Source organism: Anomaloglossus baeobatrachus, chromosome 8 (genome assembly GCF_048569485.1).
Source record: "Anomaloglossus baeobatrachus isolate aAnoBae1 chromosome 8, aAnoBae1.hap1, whole genome shotgun sequence".
NCBI classification, from domain to species: domain Eukaryota; kingdom Metazoa; phylum Chordata; class Amphibia; order Anura; family Aromobatidae; genus Anomaloglossus; species Anomaloglossus baeobatrachus.
This window is the reverse complement of record NC_134360.1, coordinates 4,420,513-4,441,567: the sequence shown is the minus strand read 5'-3', so window position 1 is coordinate 4,441,567 and position 21,055 is coordinate 4,420,513. Positions and strand designations below refer to the sequence as shown.

Below are 21,055 nucleotides of genomic sequence, written 5' to 3'. Positions count from 1 at the left end.
ACGAGTCTGTGATTATTTTCTCACCTATTGTCCGTATTTTAGAAGAATATTTACAATGTCTATTCTACAGATTGGGAATGTATCCGTTATAATCGGACGGCTTACCATGCTCCGTGTGACGTTCGTTTTATTTCTCGCACCCATAGACTTGTATTGGCGAGTCTCCTCGGATATTCGCCACCATACACCGCACACTGCGATCCGGCCAGATACAGCGGAGGACAATCTCCCCGATCTGCGCTGTGTCACTGACACCGGCCCAGTACAATGTCAGATTTTCTCGCCCTTGTCCCATTCACCCGAGTGACCCCGACATCACATGTCCGGGATCTCTCAGAAATCGCGGCCACCGCTTTCATCTTCTGGGCTTCGTGTCTTGCTGGAATGTGGCCAATGCTTCTCTTTACTTGAGTTTTGCAATTATTTTAAGAGTAAATGGAGCCTTTTCTGCTGTAGTCGTGAAGCGATGGCACCGGCCTCCGGCTGGATCTTGTCACGTCCCATAGAATATGTAGCAGACTTTATTCTCAGGACAAATCCGCTTCTGCACTGCGGCCCATCACAGGACGCTGCTAATCAGTGCAATAAAGCTCAGAAATGCTGTGCAGCGATATTCAGATCACTGCGCCCAATCTAATATTACACATTATGTGACATAAATAGACTTTGCTGAGCGCTGGGCACTTACTCTACAAGTTTCAGGGTCTTCTAATCACTTATTCTGCAATACATGTCAATATATGTTCTATCTTTCCACCAGTATGCATCAGGCCACTCCCTCCTCTTCACCAGTATGCATCAGGCCACTCCCTCCTCTTCACCAGTATGCATCAGGCCACTCCCTCCTCTTCACCAGTATGCATCAGGCCACTCCCTCCTCTTCACCAGTATATCAGGCCACTCCCTCCTCTTCACCAGTATATCAGGCCACTCTCTCCTCTTCACCAGTATATCAGGCCCCTCCCTCCTCTTCACCAGTATGCATCAGGCCCCTCCCTCCTCTTCACCAGTATGCATCAGGCCACTCCCTCCTCTTCACCAGTATGCATCAGGCCACTCCCTCCTCTTCACCAGTATGCATCAGGTCACTCCCTCCTCTTCACCAGTATGCATCAGGCCCCTCCCTCCTCTTCACCAGTATGCATCAGGCCACTCCCTCCTCTTCACCAGTATGCATCAGGCCCCTCCCTCCTCTTCACCAGTATATCAGGCCACTCCCTCCTCTTCACCAGTATATCAGGCCACTCCCTCCTCTTCACCAGTATGCGTCAGGCCACTCCCTCCTCTTCACCAGTATGCGTCAGGCCACTCCCTCCTCTTCACCAGTATGCGTCAGGCCACTCCCTCCTCTTCACCAGTATGCGTCAGGCCACTCCCTCCTCTTCACCAGTATGCGTCAGGCCACTCCCTCCTCTTCACCAGTATGCGTCAGGCCCCTCCCTCCTCTTCACCAGTATACGTCAGGCCCATCCCTCCTCTTTACCAGTATACGTCAGGCCCCTCCCTCCTCTTCACCAGTATACGTCAGGCCCATCCCTCCTCTTTACCAGTATACGTCAGGCCCATCCCTCCTCTTTACCAGTATACGTCAGGCCCATCCCTCCTCTTTACCAGTATACGTCAGGCCCATCCCTCCTCTTTACCTGTATACGTCAGGCCCATCCCTCCTCTTCACCAGTATACGTCAGGCCCATCCCTCCTCTTTACCAGTATACGTCAGGCCCATCCCTCCTCTTTACCAGTATACGTCAGGCCCATCCCTCCTCTTTACCTGTATACGTCAGGCCCATCCCTCCTCTTTACCAGTATACGTCAGACCCATCCCTCCTTTTTACCTGTATACATCAGGCCCATCCCTCCTCTTTAGCAGTGTACGTCAGGCCCATTCCTCCTCTTTACCACTATACGTCAGGCCCCTCCCTCCTCTTCACTAGTATGCCAGGCCACTCCCTCTTTTTCTCCAGTGTAGGTCAGGCCACTCCCTCTTTTTCTCCAGTGTACATCAGACCACTCACTTTTTCACCAGTATATATCGGACTTCTTCCTTTTCACCAGTACATGTCGGGCTTCTTCCTTTTCACCAGTACATGTCGGACTTCTTCCTTTTCACCAGTACATGTCGGATTTCTTCCTTTTCACCAGTACATGTCGGGCTTCTTCCTTTTCACCAGTACATGTCGGGCTTCTTCCTTTTCACCAGTACATGTCAGACGTCTTCCTTTTCACCAGTACATGTCGGACTTCTTCCTTTTCACCAGTACATGTCGGGCTTCTTCCTTTTCACCAGTATATGTCAGACTTCTTCCTTTTCACCAGTACATGTCGGGCTTCTTCCTTTTCACCAGTATATGTCGGACTTCTTCCTTTTCACCAGTATATGTCGGACTTCTTCCTTTTCACCAGTATATGTCGGACTTCTTCCTTTTCACCAGTATATGTCGGACTTCTTCCTTTTCACCAGTATATGTCAGGCTTCTTCCTTTTCACCAGTACATGTCGGACTTCTTCCTTTTCACCAGTACATATCGGACTTCTTCCTTTTCACCAGTATATGTCGGACTTCTTCCTTTTCACCAGTACATGTCGGACTTCTTCCTTTTCAACAGTACATGTCGGGCTTCTTCCTTTTCACCAGTACATGTCGGGCTTCTTCCTTTTCACCAGTATATGTCAGACTTCTTCCTTTTCACCAGTACATGTCGGGCTTCTTCCTTTTCACCAGTATATGTCGGACTTCTTCCTTTTCACCAGTATATGTCGGACTTCTTCCTTTTCACCAGTATATGTCGGACTTCTTCCTTTTCACCAGTACATGTCGGACTTCTTCCTTTTCACCAGTACATGTCGGACTTCTTCCTTTTCAACAGTACATGTCGGGCTTCTTCCTTTTCACCAGTACATGTCGGGCTTCTTCCTTTTCACCAGTATATGTCGGACGACTCTTTCCTTTTACCAGTCTCAGCTATACTCAGTCCTATTTCTCCTCGTGGATCTTCACGGCTTCTTCACAGGTTTTTCTTTGGGCGTCTCATTCCTCAGCTATTTATCCAGAAGACGCTTTCCCAAGGTCTTCTTTGCACTAGACCAGTCTCTTCGCTGGATACCAGTCCAGTCCGATTTCTTATAGTCTCCCAGTTCTGGCCTTTCCTGGTTCTTGTCTGTGGTAGACCAGTCCTCCCCTAGATTTCCCAGCTTATCTGTGCAATGCATGTGAATGGTGTCACTTACAATCTGCAAGGAGCTGCGGCAAACAGGTCATAGAGCATCTCACTGGTTCCCGCTTTTTACGCCTCCCTTTTGTCGCCGTCCGTCACCTGCTTTAGCGTTAGGGCGCTATGATGCTACTTTGCATTACTTGACCACTAGCGGTCTATGATAACTGGAGAAGCACTGGAGGCGGCAGAATGTGGCGGATTTACCAGTTTACCACATTGCAGTCTTTCCGCGATGGTGTGCTTGCAGGCTCAGTTTTGGCACGCTCAGGTATTCGGCTGTGGCGCTCGCTGTGTGTGGTTATAAAATGTTCTGGAATGTTCTGCAGATGACGGCGATCTGAAGGTAAGTTATGTCAGGACTATGGTTAGATTGCAGCAATTTGTCTTTTGCAGTTTTGTATCATTATTTGCTTTGTTAGTAAAATTCTTAAGCTGTTCTGCTAAGAATAGTCCCATAGAGAAAGCTCATGGCATGGTCCTCGTCCATCACTCCTATTTCTGGATTGTTCCGGCACAGGGGAAACTAGTTTTTGTGTAATCAGCAGCAGATTGCGCAGACACATGCAGAGGCTCGAGAGCGGCCACAATGTTCTGCTACAGTCAGGAAGAAGAAGAGCCTCACATATCGCCTTCTCTCAGATCTGCTGACCCGGTTACTAACAGATTTCACAATTCTGTGCTAAGTATATATGTGCCGCTGCATTATGGGATGTAAGCCGGGGTCACGGTATAAAAGTGATGCTGGTAATCATTGATTCACACATCATGAGTGATAGTATAATCTGTCGTATGTAACCACAGCTTCCGCCGGGAGGGATAATGACATATCATGGATCTGCTAAAATTATACTCACAATTCTGAACACTCATTTTTATTCGGATGTAGCAACCCCATAGAGAATGAATGGAGTAGTGCTCATGCTCGCTCGCCGCTCCGTTCATTCTCTTCGGGACTTCTGAGTGCTCATACTCGCCCGCTGCGCCATTCATTCTCTGTGGGGCTTCTGAATGTCGTGCTCGACCGCCGCACTATTTATTCTTTATGGGGCTTCTGAGTGCTCATGCTCGACCGCTGCTCCATTTATTCTCTATGGGGCTTATGAGTGCTCATGCTCGACCGCTGCTCCATTCATTCTCTATGGGGCTTATGAGTGCTCATGCTCAACCGCTGCTCCATTCATTCTCTATGGGGCTTATGAGTGCTCATGCTCGACCGCTGCTCCATTCATTCTCTATGGGGCTTATGAGTGCTCATGCTCGACCGCCGCTCTATTCATTCTCTATGGGGCTTATGAGTGCTCATGCTCGACCGCCGCTCCATTCATTCTCTATGGGGCTTATGAGTGCTCATGCTCGACCGCTGCTCCATTCATTCTCTATGGGGCTTATGAGTGCTCATGCTCGACCGCTGCTCCATTCATTCTCTATGGGGCTTATGAGTGCTCATGCTCGACCGCCGCTCTATTCATTCTTTATGGGGCTTCTATCACCGTGTTCGGCTTCATCCAGTGGACTCATAGAGAATGGATGGAGTAGGAGTGCTCATGCTCACTTATCGCTCCATTCATTCTCTATGGGGCTTCTGATCACCGTGTTCAGCTTCATCCAGTGGACTCATAGAGAATGGATGGAGTAGGAGTGCTCATGCTCGCCCGCCGCTCCTTTCATTCTCTATGGGGCTTTTGATCACCGTGTTCAGCTTCATCCAGTGGACTCATAGAGAATGGATGGAGTAGGAGTGCTCATGCTCACTTATCGCTCCATTCATTCTCTATGGGGCTTCTGAGTGTTGTGCTCAACTTTATCTAGTGACCCCATAGAGAATGAATGGCGCAGCAGTGATCATACTTGACTGCCTCTCCATTCATTCCCTGTTGGGCATCTGAGTGCCATGCTCAGCTTTATCCGGTGGCCCCATAGAGAATGAATGGCGCAGAGGTTGAGCATGAGCACTGCCGCACCATTATTTAACAGAGATGAAAGTTTACTGTTCCCCTGATTGGGGTGGGATCCAGCAAACAGACACCCACTGATCAGCTCAGTATCACCTACAGTGCTGGCCAAAAGTATTGGCACCCCTGCAATTCTGTCAGAGAATACGCAGTTTCTTCCTGAAAATGATTGCAATCAAAAATTCTTTGGTATTATCTTCATTTAATTTGTCTTCAATGAAAGAAATAAATAAATTTGTCATAAAGCCAAATTGTATATAATTCCACACCAAACATAAAAAGGGGGTGGAGAAAAGTATTGGCACTGTGTGAATAATCCTGTGCTGCTTCTGTAATTTGTGTAATAACAGCGCCTGTAACTTACCTGTGGCACCTAACAGGTGTTGGCAATAATAAATCACACTTGCAGCAGGTGACATGGAGTAAAGTTGACTCAGCCTCTGTCCTGTGTCCTTGTGTGCACCACATTGAGCATGGAGAAAAGAAAGAAGACCAAAGAACTGTCTGAGGACTTGAGAATCCAAATTGTGAGGAAGCATGAGCAATCTCAAGGCTACAAGTCCATCTCCAAAGACCGGAAAGTTCCTGTGTCTACGGTGCGCAGTGTCATCAAGAAGTGTAAAGCCCATGGCACTGTGGCTAACCTCCCTAGATGTGGAAGGAAAAGAAAAACTGACGAGAAATTTCACCGAAAGATTGTGCGGATGGTGGATAAAGAACCTCGACTAACATCCAAACAAGTTCAAGCTGCCCTGCAGTCCGAGGGTACAACAGTGTCAACCCGTACTCTCCGTCGGCGTCTGAATGAAAAGGGACTGTATGGTAGGATACCCAGGAAGACCCCACTTATTACCCCGAGACATAAAAAAGCCAGGCTGGAGTTTGCCAGAACTTACCTGAGAAAGCCTAAAACGTTTTGGAAGAATGTTCTCTGGTCAGATGAGACAAAAGTAGAGCTTTTTGGGAAAAGCCATCAACACAGAGTTTACAGGAAAAAAAAGAGGCATTCAAAGAAGAACACGGTCCCTACAGTCAAACATGGCGGAGGTTCCCTGATGTTTTGGGGTTGCTTTGCTGCCTCTGGCACTGGACTGCTTGACCGTGTGCATGGCATTATGAAGTCTGAAGACTACCAACAAATTTTGCAGCATAATGTAGGGCCCAGTGTGAGAAAGCTGGGTCTCCCTCAGAGGTTATGGGTCTTCCAGCAGGACAATGGCACAAAACACACTTCAAAAAGCACTAGAAAATGGTTTGATAGAAAGCACTGGAGACTACTAAAGTGGCCAGCAATGAGTCCAGACCTGAACCCCATAGAACACCTCTGGAGAGATCTCACAATGGCAGTTTGGAGAAGGCCCCTTCAAATCTCAGGGACCTGGAGCAGTTTTCCAAAGAAGAATGGTCTAAAATTCCATGAGAGCATTGTAAGAAACTCACTGATGGTTACCGGAAGCAGTTGTTCGCAGTTATTTTGGCTAAAGGTTGTGCAACCAAGTATTAGGCTAAGGGTGCCAATACTTTTGTCTGGCCCATTTTTGGAGTTTTGTGTGAAATGATCAATGATTTGATTTTTGTTTCATTCTCTTTTGTGTTTTTTCATTGCAAGCAAAATAAATGAAGATAATAATACCAAAGAATTTGTGATTGCAATCATTTTCAGGAAGAAACTGCGTATTCTCTGACAGAATTGCAGGGGTGCCAATACTTTTGGCCAGCACTGTATCATGTGTAACATATTTGCTGAGATTTTCAAAAACTCTGGTTTTCTGCCATGAATGCAGCAAAAATGTGTAATGTGTGAACGCAGCTTTAAACCGCTGATAAGACAAGTAACATTGCTTATATTCCCAATATTCGCTGGTTAATACCAATCAAATAGGGTAAAAGGAAGGACAATTGGTGAACAGACAGCAGGACCACCCAGAACTCATGGAGGCTGAAAAGAAGCTCGTCTGGTTCAATGTCACTTAGGAACTATAGAAGGATAAATTGCAGGAAAGGTTAATGCTAAAATACAGAGGTGTCCGGACGCTGTGTTCTGCCCATTGCTAGATGTGGGGTTGTGAAACCAGAGACCAAGGTCATGGGACCCTTGCCCATCACAGGGAGTGCTTACCATGGGCCAGTCCCTGCACTCGGGGCATCATGGCGGCCAAACATGTAAGTGACCTTCCCAATGGCTCCTTTTCCATCTATCTCCGCAGTTTTCTGGCTCTGTGAAGTCAGAACTGTCAATCAAAGAAGAGGAAAAGGTGAAGGTGGGGGGGAACAAGCAAGTGGGAGGGTGCTCTGAAATATTTGGCCGCACCATGGTGCATGGACGCCTGTGCCTGGTTTGAACAGTCGCTTTGTGCTGGCCGAGTCTCTTTAATTGATCTACTGTTGAAGTAGAGGGGTCCATGGTTCGGCCGGTCGCACAGTACACAGGTGGATTCGCGTTACATCAAGGTATTTAGATTCTGTTTCCTCGTCTTCACGACTCCTTCCAGTACAGTCAGATGATCTTCAGAACAATGTAAAAGGCTCTTGAATTCCAGTGGCTTCTGAACAAGTCGTGGCCGTCTTGTATTATATTCCGCTCATCAGCATGTGAACCGTCAGAAGCTCGGTGTGAGGTCACAGTGGTTGAGCGCTGTTTTTCTAAGCTTTGTGGTGCTAGCGGCATTATAAGGCTTTGCTTTCACCGCGTCTCCATAATAGAGTGTCAATTGCTGAAATAGCTAGAACTGCACCCATATAAAATATAATGTCTGCTTTTATTGTCTGACACTTTTATTACATTTGTAAAGTATTTAGCGAAGTCCATAGCTCCTCATAATGGGCTGCAGGCAGAATGTTATCATGGATTAGAGAAGATCGAGCTCTCGGCAAAGCTCCTGACCGGTCAAGAAGTGGTCAATGGTGGCCATGTAAGATATATCAGTATACAGTTGTGCTCAAAGGTTTACATACCCCGGCAGATTTTTTGCTTTCTTGGCCTTTTTTCAGAGAATATGAATGATAGCACACAATCTTTTTTCCAATCATGGTTAGTGGTTGGTTGAAGCCATTTATTGTCTTCTACTGTGTTTTCTCTTTTTACATCATAACGACAACCAAAAACATCCAAATGACCCCGATGAGAAGTTCACAAACCCCAGTTCTTAATACCGTGTATTACCTCCTCTAACATCAATGGCAGCTTGAAGTCATTTGTGGTAGTTGTGGATGAAGCTCTTTAATTTCTCAGATGGTGAAGCTGCCCATTCCTCTTGGTCAGATGGTGAAGCTGCCCATTCTTTTTGGTCAAATGGTGAAGCTGCCCATTCTTCTTGGTCAAATGGTGAAGCTGCCCATTCCTCTTGGTCAGATGGTGAAGCTGCTGCCCATTCCTCTTGGTCAGATGGTGAAGCTGCTGCCCATTCCTCTTGGTCAGATGGTGAAGCTGCCCATTCTTCTTGGCGCCTTCAGTTCCTGTAAATTCCTGGGCTTTCTTGCATGAACTGCGCTTTGCTTGAGTTCTCCCAAGAGTGGCTCAATGATATTGAGGTTAGGAGACTGAGATGGCTACTCCAGAACCTTCACTTTGTTTTGCTGTAGCCAAGGACAGATCGACTTGGCCTTGTGTTTTGGATAATTTTCATGTTGCAACGTCCAAGTATGTCCCATGCGCAGCTTCCGGGCTGATGAGTGCAAATTTGCCTCCAGCATTTGCTTATAATGTGCTGCATTCTTCTTTCCTTCAACTGTGACAACTTTCCTGTGCCTTTTGTAGCTCACATATCCCCACATGATCAGCGATCCACCTCCGTGCTTTATAGTTGGAATGGTGTTTCTTTTATCATAGGCTTTGTTGACACCTCTCCAAATGTAACATTTATGGTTGTGGCCAAAAAGTTTGATTTTGGCCTCATCACTCCAAATTATCTTGTTCCAGAACTTTGGAGGCTTGGCTCTGTGCTGTTTGGGGGCTTGTCTCTGTGCTGTTTGGAGGCAGGTCTCTGGGCTGTTTGGCATATTGTAGGCAAGATACTTTGTGGCATTTGTGCAGTAATGGCTTTCTTCTGGCGTCTCGACCATGCAGCCAATTTTTCTTCACGTCCCTCCTTATTGTGCATCTTGAAGCAGCAGCACCGCTAGTTTTCAGTGAGTCCTGTGTTTCAGATGATGTTATTTGTGGGGGTTTTCTTTGCATCCCAAACAATTTTCCTTGCAATTGTGGCCGAAATGTTTGTTGGTGTACCTGATCGTGGATTTTACAAAGCCCCTGATTTTCCTTTTGTTAATCACAGTTTGAACACTGATGACTGGCATTATCAATTCCTTGGATATCTTTTTGTATCCCTTTACTGTTTTATACAGTTCAACTATCTTTTCCTATAAATCCATCGACAATTCTTTTGCTTTCCCCATGACTCACAATCCAGAAATGTCAGTGGTTGGAGGAAAGATACAAGAGTCTGTCTGGACCCCAGAAACTCACTCAGCTTCTATGCACACACTGATTACAAGCAGACAGGTCACAGGTGAGGATGTCACCTCTAATAGCCATTCATACCCATTTGTGTCACCCTCTGCGCATGTTATCAGCCAAAATCACCGGGGTGTGTGAACTTTTCATCAGGGTCATTTGGATATCTTTGATTGTCATTATGATTTAAAAAGAGAAAACACAGTAGATCACAATAAATGGCTTCACCCAACCACTAACCATGAGCGGGAAAAAAAGATGTGTGTTATTCATATTCTCTGAAAAAAGGCCAAGAAAGCAAAAAGCTACCGGGGTGTGTAAACTTTTGAGCCCAACTGTATAAACATTGTCCTGTCGATGGGTGTGATTGGTTCATACTTTTACGTGGACTTTAACCTCTTGGAATAATGTAATAGAAGCTTTTACTGCACTTTACAACATCGAGCTCTATATTTATACCCGGCAATAACCATATGAAATGATCTATTATCTTTAGGACTCTTATAAAATATTCTATTCTTACAAGAGCTTACATTATATCATGAGGGGGCATACAGATCTGCTTCACTGTTATAAAGTCAATGGCTGGTGAGATGAAGGAGACCGGTAACCTATTGTGGGTGCGGTGCCAGGAGACTGCTCTGGCAGGGCGATTCCGGTGCCACCATTGGAGTCTTTATGTTGTGCAGCGGTGCCAGGAGACTGCTCTGGCAGGGCGATTCCGGTGCCACCATTGGAATCTTTACGTATGCAATAAAAAACTGTTTGATCGGTTACACACAGATTGCATCACTTTGGGATATTGTTTGCTCAGTATATTTGCCGCTGATGATCCTGGCTGAGATCAGATTTGTTGTAGACGTCATTAATGCTTTAACCATGTGAAGTTTTTCTTGTATAAACCTAGGGGGCCCATCGCAACCCCAAGGATTAGAATTTGATCAGCCTCCACAAAGTGTGGACAAGCAAGAGCCTCCTGGTCAAGATCGGCATCCAGAGCCCGAGCCACTAGGACCACCCACCACTGCTGCTGGTTCATCGCCACCTTCTGTAGGACAGGCGTTACCTGCCGTCAGCAGGGTGGAGACGTCACCCGATCATCAGATGGATCCACCTCAAAAAACCCAACCACATCCACAGCTGAAGTAAGACCGTAGTGACTATATATATTAGCAGTGATGAAATGAATATATGCCTCAAATACACCAGACAGGGCAGTTATAGCGAGAAAACAATACGAGACTCTTCTCATCTGCATATTCAATCAGATATGACAGAGGAAAAAATGGCGCAACGTGTAGCATGATTTCTCCTGTCAAAGCAAAGGTCACTGGCTAAAGACGGGAGTTATCCCCTATCCTCTCAGAATGGTTGCTGGGGGTCCGATCGCTTGGAGCCACGCCGATCCCAATGAAGAGCCCCATCTGATTGATACCTCTGGTGGTCAAATTCAGGATGAACGGAGAAGAGGTGCACAGCCCAACCCCCACTCCTTGTAGATGGCCTCTGAAGAACACCAGTGTTTAGATCAGTGGGGCTTCCAGTGGTCGGATCCCCGGCAATCGGGAGGCTATACTCAGCCCATAGATAGGGAATAACTTCCAATCTTGGGTCAAACTTGGGTGGCCGGATCTGGATCGGTACCCAGAGTTCACTGAGAACTCCGGGATCGCTGCACGGATACTTTTGAACCTGCGCAGATCTGGACGGTTACAGTACAGGTCCGCCTATCACGATTCGTGAGGAAAGACAAGTTCCTTCTAAGAAGGAAGGTGTTAACTGGACCAATCAATCCTTACAAGAACACTTCATACAATCAATCCTCATGAAATCACTTCATACAATCAATCCTCATGAAATCACTTCATACAATCAATCCTCATGAAATCACTTCATACAATCAATCCTCACGAGATCACTTCTCAGGCTTTTTCTGCACACACAGTGATTGGTTCTGCAGATCGCAGCACTTCATCGTTTCCCTTACTGAGGAGTCATCTTTGTCTCCTGCACCTGACAACCATTATGTAATAGTACAGAAAGCGCTTTCCTCATTTTGCAATGGTTGTGAAGTGTTTGTATTATTAGAAACACTTCCTATCACGTGGGCGCAGTGCGGTTATGAAGGAGGAAATCCTTGTGAGATTGGTCACATTCCTCCCACGTTCGCCGTCTCCTTGTAATACCTGCAGTAGCGTCTCCACCTGCTGTAGAATGTCATGGCTTCTCCTCGCCATTATCTGACCATTGTCAACAGCAGTGGCCTGTACGCCGTGCATCTGACAATGATTGACGTCTCTAAGACGCTAAGGTCTCAGTCACATGTCGGGGATTTCGAATGCAAGAAATAAACCATTTTCCATCAGGGTCATAGATCTAATTTTCATCCATTACCATCATCAGTGTGACGTCCATTTCATTCTCAAATGCAAAATAAATATTAAAGGAGATTTCCCAGGAACTAAGATCATTTTAATCAATATATCCTGGAAGAATAATAATTTCCACAATTGGACGTTATATAAAATGTTCCCGTGCTGAGATAATGTTATATACAGTATGTGCCCCCGCTGTGTACTGTGTAATGGCTGTGTCTGACCGTAAAGGACATGGTCTGATCACACCACAGCTGCTATGCTGGGGAGGGCACAAAGAGTATACAGAACTTACTGTACAGTGTACACAGGACACTGACAATCAGTGTGTGGGCGGGGTTATACACAGGACACTGACAATCAGTGTGTGGGCGGGGTTATACACAGGACACTGACAATCAGTGTGTGGGCGGGGTTATACACAGGACACTGACAATCAGTGTGTGGGCGGGGTTATACACAGGACACTGACAATCAGTGTGTGGGCAGGGTTATACACAGGACACTGACAATCATTGTGTGGGCGGGGTTATACACAGGAAGCTGCCAATCAGTCGTGAGGGCGGAGTTATACACAGAACACTGACAATCAGTGTGTGGGCGGGGTTATACACAGGACACTGACAATCAGTGTGTGGGCAGGGTTATACACAGGACACTGACAATCATTGTGTGGGCGGGGTTATACACAGGACACTGACAATCAGTGTGTGGGCGGGGTTATACACAGGAAGCTGCCAATCAGTCGTGAGGGCGGAGTTATACACAGAACACTGACAATCAGTGTGTGGGCGGGGTTATACACAGGACACTGACAATCAGTGTGTGGGCGGGGTTATACACAGGACACTGACAATCAGTGTGTGGGCAGGGTTATACACAGGACACTGACAATCAGTGTGTGGGCAGGGTTATACACAGGACACTGACAATCATTGTGTGGGCGGGGTTATACACAGGACACTGACAATCATTGTGTGGGCGGGGTTATACACAGGACACTGACAATCATTGTGTGGGCGGGGTTATACACAGGACACTGACAATCAGTGTGTGGGCGGGGTTATACACAGGAAGCTGCCAATCAGTCGTGAGGGCGGAGTTATACACAGAACACTGACAATCAGTGTGTGGGCGGGGTTATACACAGGACACTGACAATCAGTGTGTGGGCGGGGTTATACACAGGACACTGACAATCACTGTGTGGGCGGGGTTATACACAGGAAGCTGCCAATCAGTCGTGAGGGCGGAGTTATACACAGAACACTGACAATCAGTGTGTGGGTGGGGTTATACACAGGACACTGACAGTGTGTGGGCGGGGTTATACACAGGAAGCTGCCAATCAGTCGTGAGGGTGGAGTTATACACAGAACACTGACAATCAGTGTGTGGGTGGAGTTATACACAGGAAGCTGCCAATCAGTGGTGTGGGTAGGGTTATACACAGGAAGCTGCCAATCCGTGGTGGGGGTGGGGTTACACACAGCTCAGCATTCAGAGCGCTGCTACATCTACAGCAGAGAAAACTGTGATTCTGTCAAAACTGCACCAAGCAGCCGAATAAGTGACATATCGCTGGAATCAGGCTCTCTGCCCCTACATCATGCTGCTCTGAGATTGCATGGCAAAAACCTCTTGACAGATTCCCTTTAAGCAGGACATGCTGTCAACCTCCTTGGGCAGCTTCCCAATCCGGGCCTGTCCTGGTTGGAGCGGCATGGATGGAGGCATGTTGTTATTGATCTGTACAGCACGGGTCCATGATGCAGCTCTTTGCATAAGGCTTTAGTTCTAGTTGTGCTCAAGGACCGCTGGGGTCCATCAAATCAATGACCGCACAGAACCAGTGTAAGGATTATCCAGCGTCATTTTTCATGCAGATAACATATAACGTATATATTTCTCTTGGTAAATCCAGTGACTCCCATCAGAGTTTTTCTAATAAGTTAGTTTTTTGCACTTTTTGTCATTTCTTTCTGTGCTTGGTGCAGCCATCGAAACCATGAAATGGTTAAAGCCTTTAGTGTAATGATTGATAGGGTTGGAGATCGCGGTTAGTTTGCTTCTCTGGATATTGACCCTATACTGGGGTTTTGTTTTAGATCCTTCATTCGCTGATAGATCCTACATAATGTTCTGGATCAGTGTCAGGACCTGGCGGCTGAAAAATGCCGATTTCTTTTTATCAGTCACTGCTTTGAGATGAGTGTCCGGCAGCAGAACCGTAAATTCTGCCAAAATACCCGGGTGCACGTCACGATGTCTCCAAGGGTCTGACTCCGGATGACAAAGCATCTAATATAAGTACTGTCCTCGCCGCCATTTAAGAGGGGTACACCGTGTGGTACCTTCTGCTGGCCTTGTAAACGGCGTATCGCCATACAGTGGCTCAGTATAGACACACTGCCCAATAATCAGTATTAAATACAAAGGTGCCCGGACCGGATGATGGTCGTCTACCAGCACAAGATGGTGCTCTAAGGCCTCATGCGCATGGTCAGTATTCGGTCAGTATTTTACCTGAGCATTTGGTCAGTATTTTACCTCAGTATCTGGTCGGTATTTTACCTCAGCATTTGGTCAGTATTTTACCTCAGCATCTGGTCAGTATTTTACCTCAGCATTTGGTCAGTATTTTACCTCAGTATCTGGTCAGTATTTTACCTCAGCATTTGGTCAGTATTTTACCTCAGCATCTGGTCAGTATTTTACCTCAGCATCTGGTCAGTATTTTACCTCAGCATCTGGTCAGTTTTTTACCTCAGTATCTGGTCAGTATTTTACCTCAGTATCTGGTCGGTATTTTACCTCAGCATTTGGTCAGTATTTTACCTCAGCATTTGGTCAGTATTTTACCTTCAGCATCTGGTCAGTATTTTACCTCAGCATCTGGTCAGTATTTTACCTCAGCATTTGGTCAGTATTTTACCTCAGCATCTGGTCAGTATTTTACCTCAGTATCTGGTCGGTATTTTACCTCAGCATTTGGTCAGTATTTTACCTCAGCATTTGGTCAGTATTTTACCTCAGGATTTGGTCGGTAATTTACCTCAGTATCTGGTCAGTATTTTACCTCAGTATTTGGTCAGTATTTTACCTCAGCATCTGGTCAGTATTTTACCTCAGCATCTGGTCAGTATTTTACCTCAGTATCTGGTCAGTATTTTACCTCAGTATTTGGTCAGTATTTTACCTCAGCATTTGGTCAGTATTTTACCTCAGCATTTGGTCAGTATTTTACCTTAGCATTTGGTCGGTAATTTACCTCAGTATCTGGTCGATATTTTACCTCAACATCTGGTCAGTATTTTACCTCAGTATTTGGTCAGTAATTTACCTCCGCATTTGGTCGGTATTTTACCTCAGCATCTGGTCGCCACCAATATACAAAATAATTATGCCTAAATAGTCCTCCACATACCACAGAACGGGGCTCGGATTACACCAGCACACAGGGCCTCATTTATCAGTACTTGACCAGTAAGAACAGCCAATCAGCGCTCAGCTTTCATTTTACTACAGCAGGTTAAGAGATGCAAGCTGAGCTCTGATTGGTTGCTATTGCCATGAAGGAACTTCTCACTGTTACACAGTTTTAATCAGTAAGGCCTAAAATGTCCAGCTGACAGCGTCATACAGAGCGTGATAAATCTGCTATACCATTAATATTATCATTCACTAATAACTTCATACAGAAAGTGATAAATACATGTATGGTGCTCACAGGGATTAGATTTCAGGCTCCCCCTGTATGATCACAGTAGTCACCCATCCTTATTGCGGCCCGGCATTATATTTTATGCTGGATATATGGCTTCCAGACTGTCTTTTCCACTGTGGAGAGCGGCTACCAGACAATGAGCAAAAATTCTTTCAGAAGCTCGCTATAAAATGGCCGCCATGTCTTACAAGTACAGGTGTTTGTTGCGCATAGCAACCAATATGGCTGTTATTCTTGTGTTAATAAAAGTTGCCATCTGTGTGGCCCCTGTACAGACGGTGAGACGCTCTCATGTTCCTCTATGTCTGGGCCAGAGACGGCCTCGTAATACCACAGCACAAGCTCCAAACATGGAGGAGATGACATATGTTTGTAATGTTTCTTCATGAGGGATGTGTCATTGGGATACCTTTCCATCATGGCTGCTGTGATGCCATATAGACATAAAGCACCAACACTATAATAGTAATTGACCACATCACAGTCATGTGCTCTGCTTCCTCAGGTCTATGTACCAGTAAAATGGCTGCCATGCTTGTTCTCGTGCACTGTACAGTGTCACATGTCGCCGGCTTTTCTAACTATCTATAGTAAATGTATTTTTATCTTTCTTTAGTAAGTCCCAGTCTCTGACCAACGCCTTCAACTTCTCCCAGTCCTCGTTCTTCCGCTTGTCCACAAATGAAGATGAAGCCAAAGCGGACACGATCCGGAGCCTGAGGAAGTCCTTCGCCAGTCTGTTCTCTGAATAAGTGTCAGTAATCGCAACGCAACGCTGCACAAATATCGCGCAGTCTACGCAGATACCCGAAATATAGGCCGCCTCTTACCTCTGTGCTCCTCTAGGCCATATTGCCTAGCATATATGTGTCTCTGCTGTATAACTAACAATGCAATATTCCTGTGCGATCATTCAGGTATCAGCCATAGCCGCCAGCTCAATCAGCGATTATTATTCTATTCTTTACGTTGCTATTATATCATTAGATTATGCAGTGTTTCTCTTCTGATTTCGTGTTTTCTTGATTTTTGTGCTCATCCTGCGGCTTCTAATTATTTTCCTCTACCCCCCAAGACCTTTCAGCTCCAATTAGGCTGGTTTCACACTACGTCTTTTTAACATCCGTTGAAAACGTTATTTTAGCGGAAGTACGGATCCTGCTTTTACAGCAAATAACGTATGCAAACGCATCTGTTATTTTGCAGGATCCTGCACTGGATGTTTAGGGGCGGGCATTGGAGTCATGTGATCGGGAGTGAGGGGAGCTAGACTGGGAGCCGGCTTCTGACAGCTGCAGACGCTGGTAACCAAGGTAAACATCGGCCTTGGATACCCGATATTTATCTTGGTTACGAGTGTCTGCAGCTGCTAGGAGCCGGCTGCCTGCACGCGTAACCAACGTAAACATCGGGTAACTAAGAGAAGTGGTTACCCGATATTTACCTTGGTTACGAGTGTCCGCAGTTCTCAGGTGGGGGAGAGAGGGAGGGGAGGAAGGGGGAAAGACAGAGATAGAGAGGGTGAGGGAGGAGGAGAGAGAGACAGATCACGCGAGACTGGTTCTGGGCATGCTCAGTACTTTCTGGGCATGCTCAGTACAAAAGCAGGATCCTGTCTATCAGCACGCCAGCGTTCACCTGCGTTCGCGTGCTGTTTAGTCAGGATCCGGTGACTTGCAGTATTTTGACGCAGCTCAAAAACGCTACAAGTAGCGTTTTTGAAACATGTTAAAAAACTGCAAGTCACCGGATCCGCACTATAACGCACGCAAACGCAGGTGAACGGATGTTAACGCGAGTCCATTGCAAATGCATTGAAATGAAAACGCATTTGCACTGGATCCGTACTTCCGCTAAAATAACGTTTTCAACGGATGTTAAAAAGACGTAGTGTGAAACCAGCCTTAGCTGGGACTGCAGTGCCAAAATACTATTCTACTTGTCAAATTATTGCTGTCTAAACAGAGTTAAAGTTGTTGTTCTCTTTTAGAAAACATGTCCGGATCTGCACAGTTGATTGAATAAAAAAAGAAAACAAAAATCTGTGCTTTACTTACCCTCCTCGGGTCCATCGCTGTGTCTCCATTGTTTAGCTGCAGCAGTAACGTCTAAAAACTGAGTTCAGCTGCTCTGGTGATGGAGATGGCGCGAACTGAGACAGAGTAGTGGAGGGGACGGCGTACTGGAGATATTGGCGTAGTGGAGATGATAGCGTAGTGGCGGGGACAGCGTAGTGGAGGGGACAGCGTAGTGGCGGGGATGGTGTAGTGGAGGGGACGGCGTAGTGGAGGGGACGGAGTAGTGGCGGGGACGGAGTAGTGGCGGGGACGGAGTAGTGGAGGAGTTGCATAGTGGCAGGGACGGAGTATTTGGCGGAGACGGCATAGTGGAGACGACGGAGTAGTAGTGGTTGGGACGGCATAGTGGAGGGACGGAGTAGTGGCGGTAACGGAGTAGTGGAGGGGATGGCGTGGCGGCAGGGAAGGAGTAGTGGCGGGGCAGAGTAGTGGAGAGGAGTGAGCAGTGACAAGGAAAGAGTAGTGGCGGGGACGGAGTAGCCGTGGTCACAGTAGTGGAGGGGATGGAGTAGTGGCGGGGACAGTAGTGGCGGGAACGGAGTAGTGGCGGGGACGGCGTAGCAGCAGGGAAGGAGTAGTGGAGAGGACGGAGCAGTGGCAAGGAAAGCGTAGTGGCGGGGACGGAGTAGCGGCGGGGATGAAGTAGCAGTGGTCACAGTAGTGGAGGGGATGGAGTGGTGCAGGGAACAGAGTAGTGGCGGGGACAGAGTAGTGGCGGGGACAGAGTAGTGGCGGGGACAGAGTAGTGGCGGGGACAGAGTGGTGGCGGGGACAGAGTAGTGGCGGGGACAGAGTAGTGGCGGGGACAGAGTAGTGGCGGGGACAGAGTAGTGGCGGGGACAGAGTAGTGGCGGGGACAGAGTAGTGGCGGTCAGAGTAGTGGCGGGGACAGAGTAGTGGCGGGGACAGAGTAGTGGCGGGGACAGAGTAGTGGCGGGGACAGAGTAGTGGCGGGGACAGAGTAGTGGCGGGGACAGAGTAGTGGCGGGGACAGAGTAGTGGCGGGGACAGAGTAGTGGCGGGGACAGAGTAGTGGCGGTCAGAGTAGTGGCGGGGACAGAGTAGTGGCGGGGACAGAGTAGTGGCGGGGACAGAGTAGTGGCGGGGACAGAGTAGTGGCGGGGACAGAGTAGTGGCGGGGACAGAGTAGTGGCGGGGACAGAGTAGTGGCGGGGACAGAGTAGTGGCGGGGACAGAGTGGAGCCTCTGACTGCACATGCTCACAAGATTCTAGGATATGTTCTTATCTGTGTAACAAGACAGCATTTAATACTCTCTAAAGTGATCGCCTTCCTAGACAAAACAATTGTGATTTGCTAATTAAAGCCATCTAGGAATTAATTCACAACCTAATTATATAAGCTTTTTCTAGAGAAGTTTCCAGCCAGAATAATCTCACGTCTCCATCTCAGGACATAATAGTGGTCTAAAGGCCCCTTACACACTGCAGCATGGCTAGCGATATCGCTGTAACGTCACCGGTTTTGTGACGTAATAGCGACCTCCCCAGCGACATTGCAGTGTGTGACACATCAGTGACCCGGCCCCCGCTGTGAGGTCGCTGATCGCTACAAGTCATTCAGGACCATTCTTTGGTCCTTTGTTTCCCGCTGCGCAGCATGTATTGGTGTGTTTGACACCGTTACAACGACATCGTTAGCGACCCAGCCCATAGGCGTGGTAGCGTTCCCTTTCCAGCGAGGTCGTTCTGCAGGACCGTATCGCTGCTGCGTCATTGGCCAGATCTGCCTGTTTGACAGCTCACCAGCGACTGTTAGAGACTTTCCAGCGATCCCGGTCAGGTCGAGATCACTGATAGGAACGCTAGAAAGTCTCAGTGTGTAAAGAGGCCTTAAGGTGTCAATGAATTTCACATCTTCACAATTGTGTCAAAGTAGGTAGATGATATATTGTAAACCTAAAATAACAAAGTGAGCGCATCCCCTGCAGTAAGTAAATAGTAATAGTACATATAGATAACATAGGGGCGAAGTAACACTGTTTATATTCAAAAGAGCAAAGATCCATGTAGAATGCCCGGAACAGAAAAAGCAACAAAGCCAACAAGCCACCGTCCGATGAAGATGAAATATATAATGTTATTGGTGAGTCTATGATGTCATTTGTGAAAGATGCTCTACAAATATATAATTGCCACAATGGGCAGAATGTTGACTCAGTGGTCAGCACTCTATGGTGGCTCAATAATTAGCATTGCAGACTTGTGGTGGCTCAGTGGTTAGCACTGCAGTTTTGCAGCACTGGGGTCCCGATTTCAAATCCCACCAGGGACATCTGCCAGGCGTCTGTATGTTCTCCCCGTGTTTGTGGATTTTCTCCGGATTCTCCAGTTTTCTCCCACACTACAAAGACTCATAGGGAATGTAGATTGTGAGCCCCGATGGGGACAGCGATGATCACGTCTGTAAAGCGCTGGGGAATTAATGGCGCCATATAAGTAAATAAATGACTGTATTTGGCATTACTCTATTTACTAAGGTAGTTCACCCTACTTCTTAGTTTTCTTACACTAAGAAGAATGATAAACTCCCAGGACGGAAGACGTGAAAAGTGGAAAAATATAAAAAGAAATATTTTATTGAATAATGATATCAGTAAAATTGAAGTAAAATACAGACAAGTGGCCTATAAGACTGGGGCCGCGGGTATGTGCCCAATAAAGGGGTGCATGATGTAGTAATTAAGAGACTACAGCAGACACTTTCCATATGTAAAGCTGATTTACTGTGTAGCCCCAGAGCTTAGGCTGCAGACATTGTAAAGTGGTTAATGTTAAAGGGAACCTGTCACCAGATTTGGGGCCTATAAGCTGCGGCCACCACCAGTGGGCTCTTATATACAGCATTCTAACATGCTGTATATAAGAGCCCAAGCCGCTGAGTATAACGTAAAGCCGGTGAGTGTGTATGACGTAGTACACGTGATGCACGCCCGCTTCAGAAGAAGAAAGACCAAGATGGCCAAAAGAAGAAGTGCCGGTCCCGGAGAACGGAGCCACCCATCTGACAAGTGTGCGCCGAAGCAACCTCCTAGGTGAGTATTATAAAGTGATTTTTATGTTCTACACAGCAGCCTGGGCTCTTATATACAGTGTCGCAGGCGGAGGAGGGGATGCTGCGCTCTCCCACTGCTCGGGTCCAGCCGCTGCTGCGGCTGCTCGGTGGTGGCTCAAGCGGTGGGCCGGATCCCGGGGACTCGAGCGGCGTTCCTCGCCCGTGAGTGAAAGAGGATTTG

The 21,055-nt window shown here is 47.0% G+C and overlaps 1 protein-coding gene across 1 annotated transcript in view; it reads left to right on the top strand.

Moving 5' to 3' along the window:
• The window catches only part of SYN2 (synapsin II), a 347,187-nt gene extending 330,341 nt beyond the window's left edge, over window positions 1-16,846 (top strand). The window contains exons 12-13 of the mRNA XM_075321261.1: window positions 10,528-10,765; window positions 16,339-16,846. Of these exons, the coding sequence (XP_075177376.1) occupies window positions 10,528-10,765; window positions 16,339-16,474 (374 nt within the window). The 3' untranslated portion in view covers window positions 16,475-16,846. The remainder of the gene's footprint in view (window positions 1-10,527; window positions 10,766-16,338) is intronic.
• The last annotated feature ends 4,209 nt before the right edge of the window (window positions 16,847-21,055 follow it).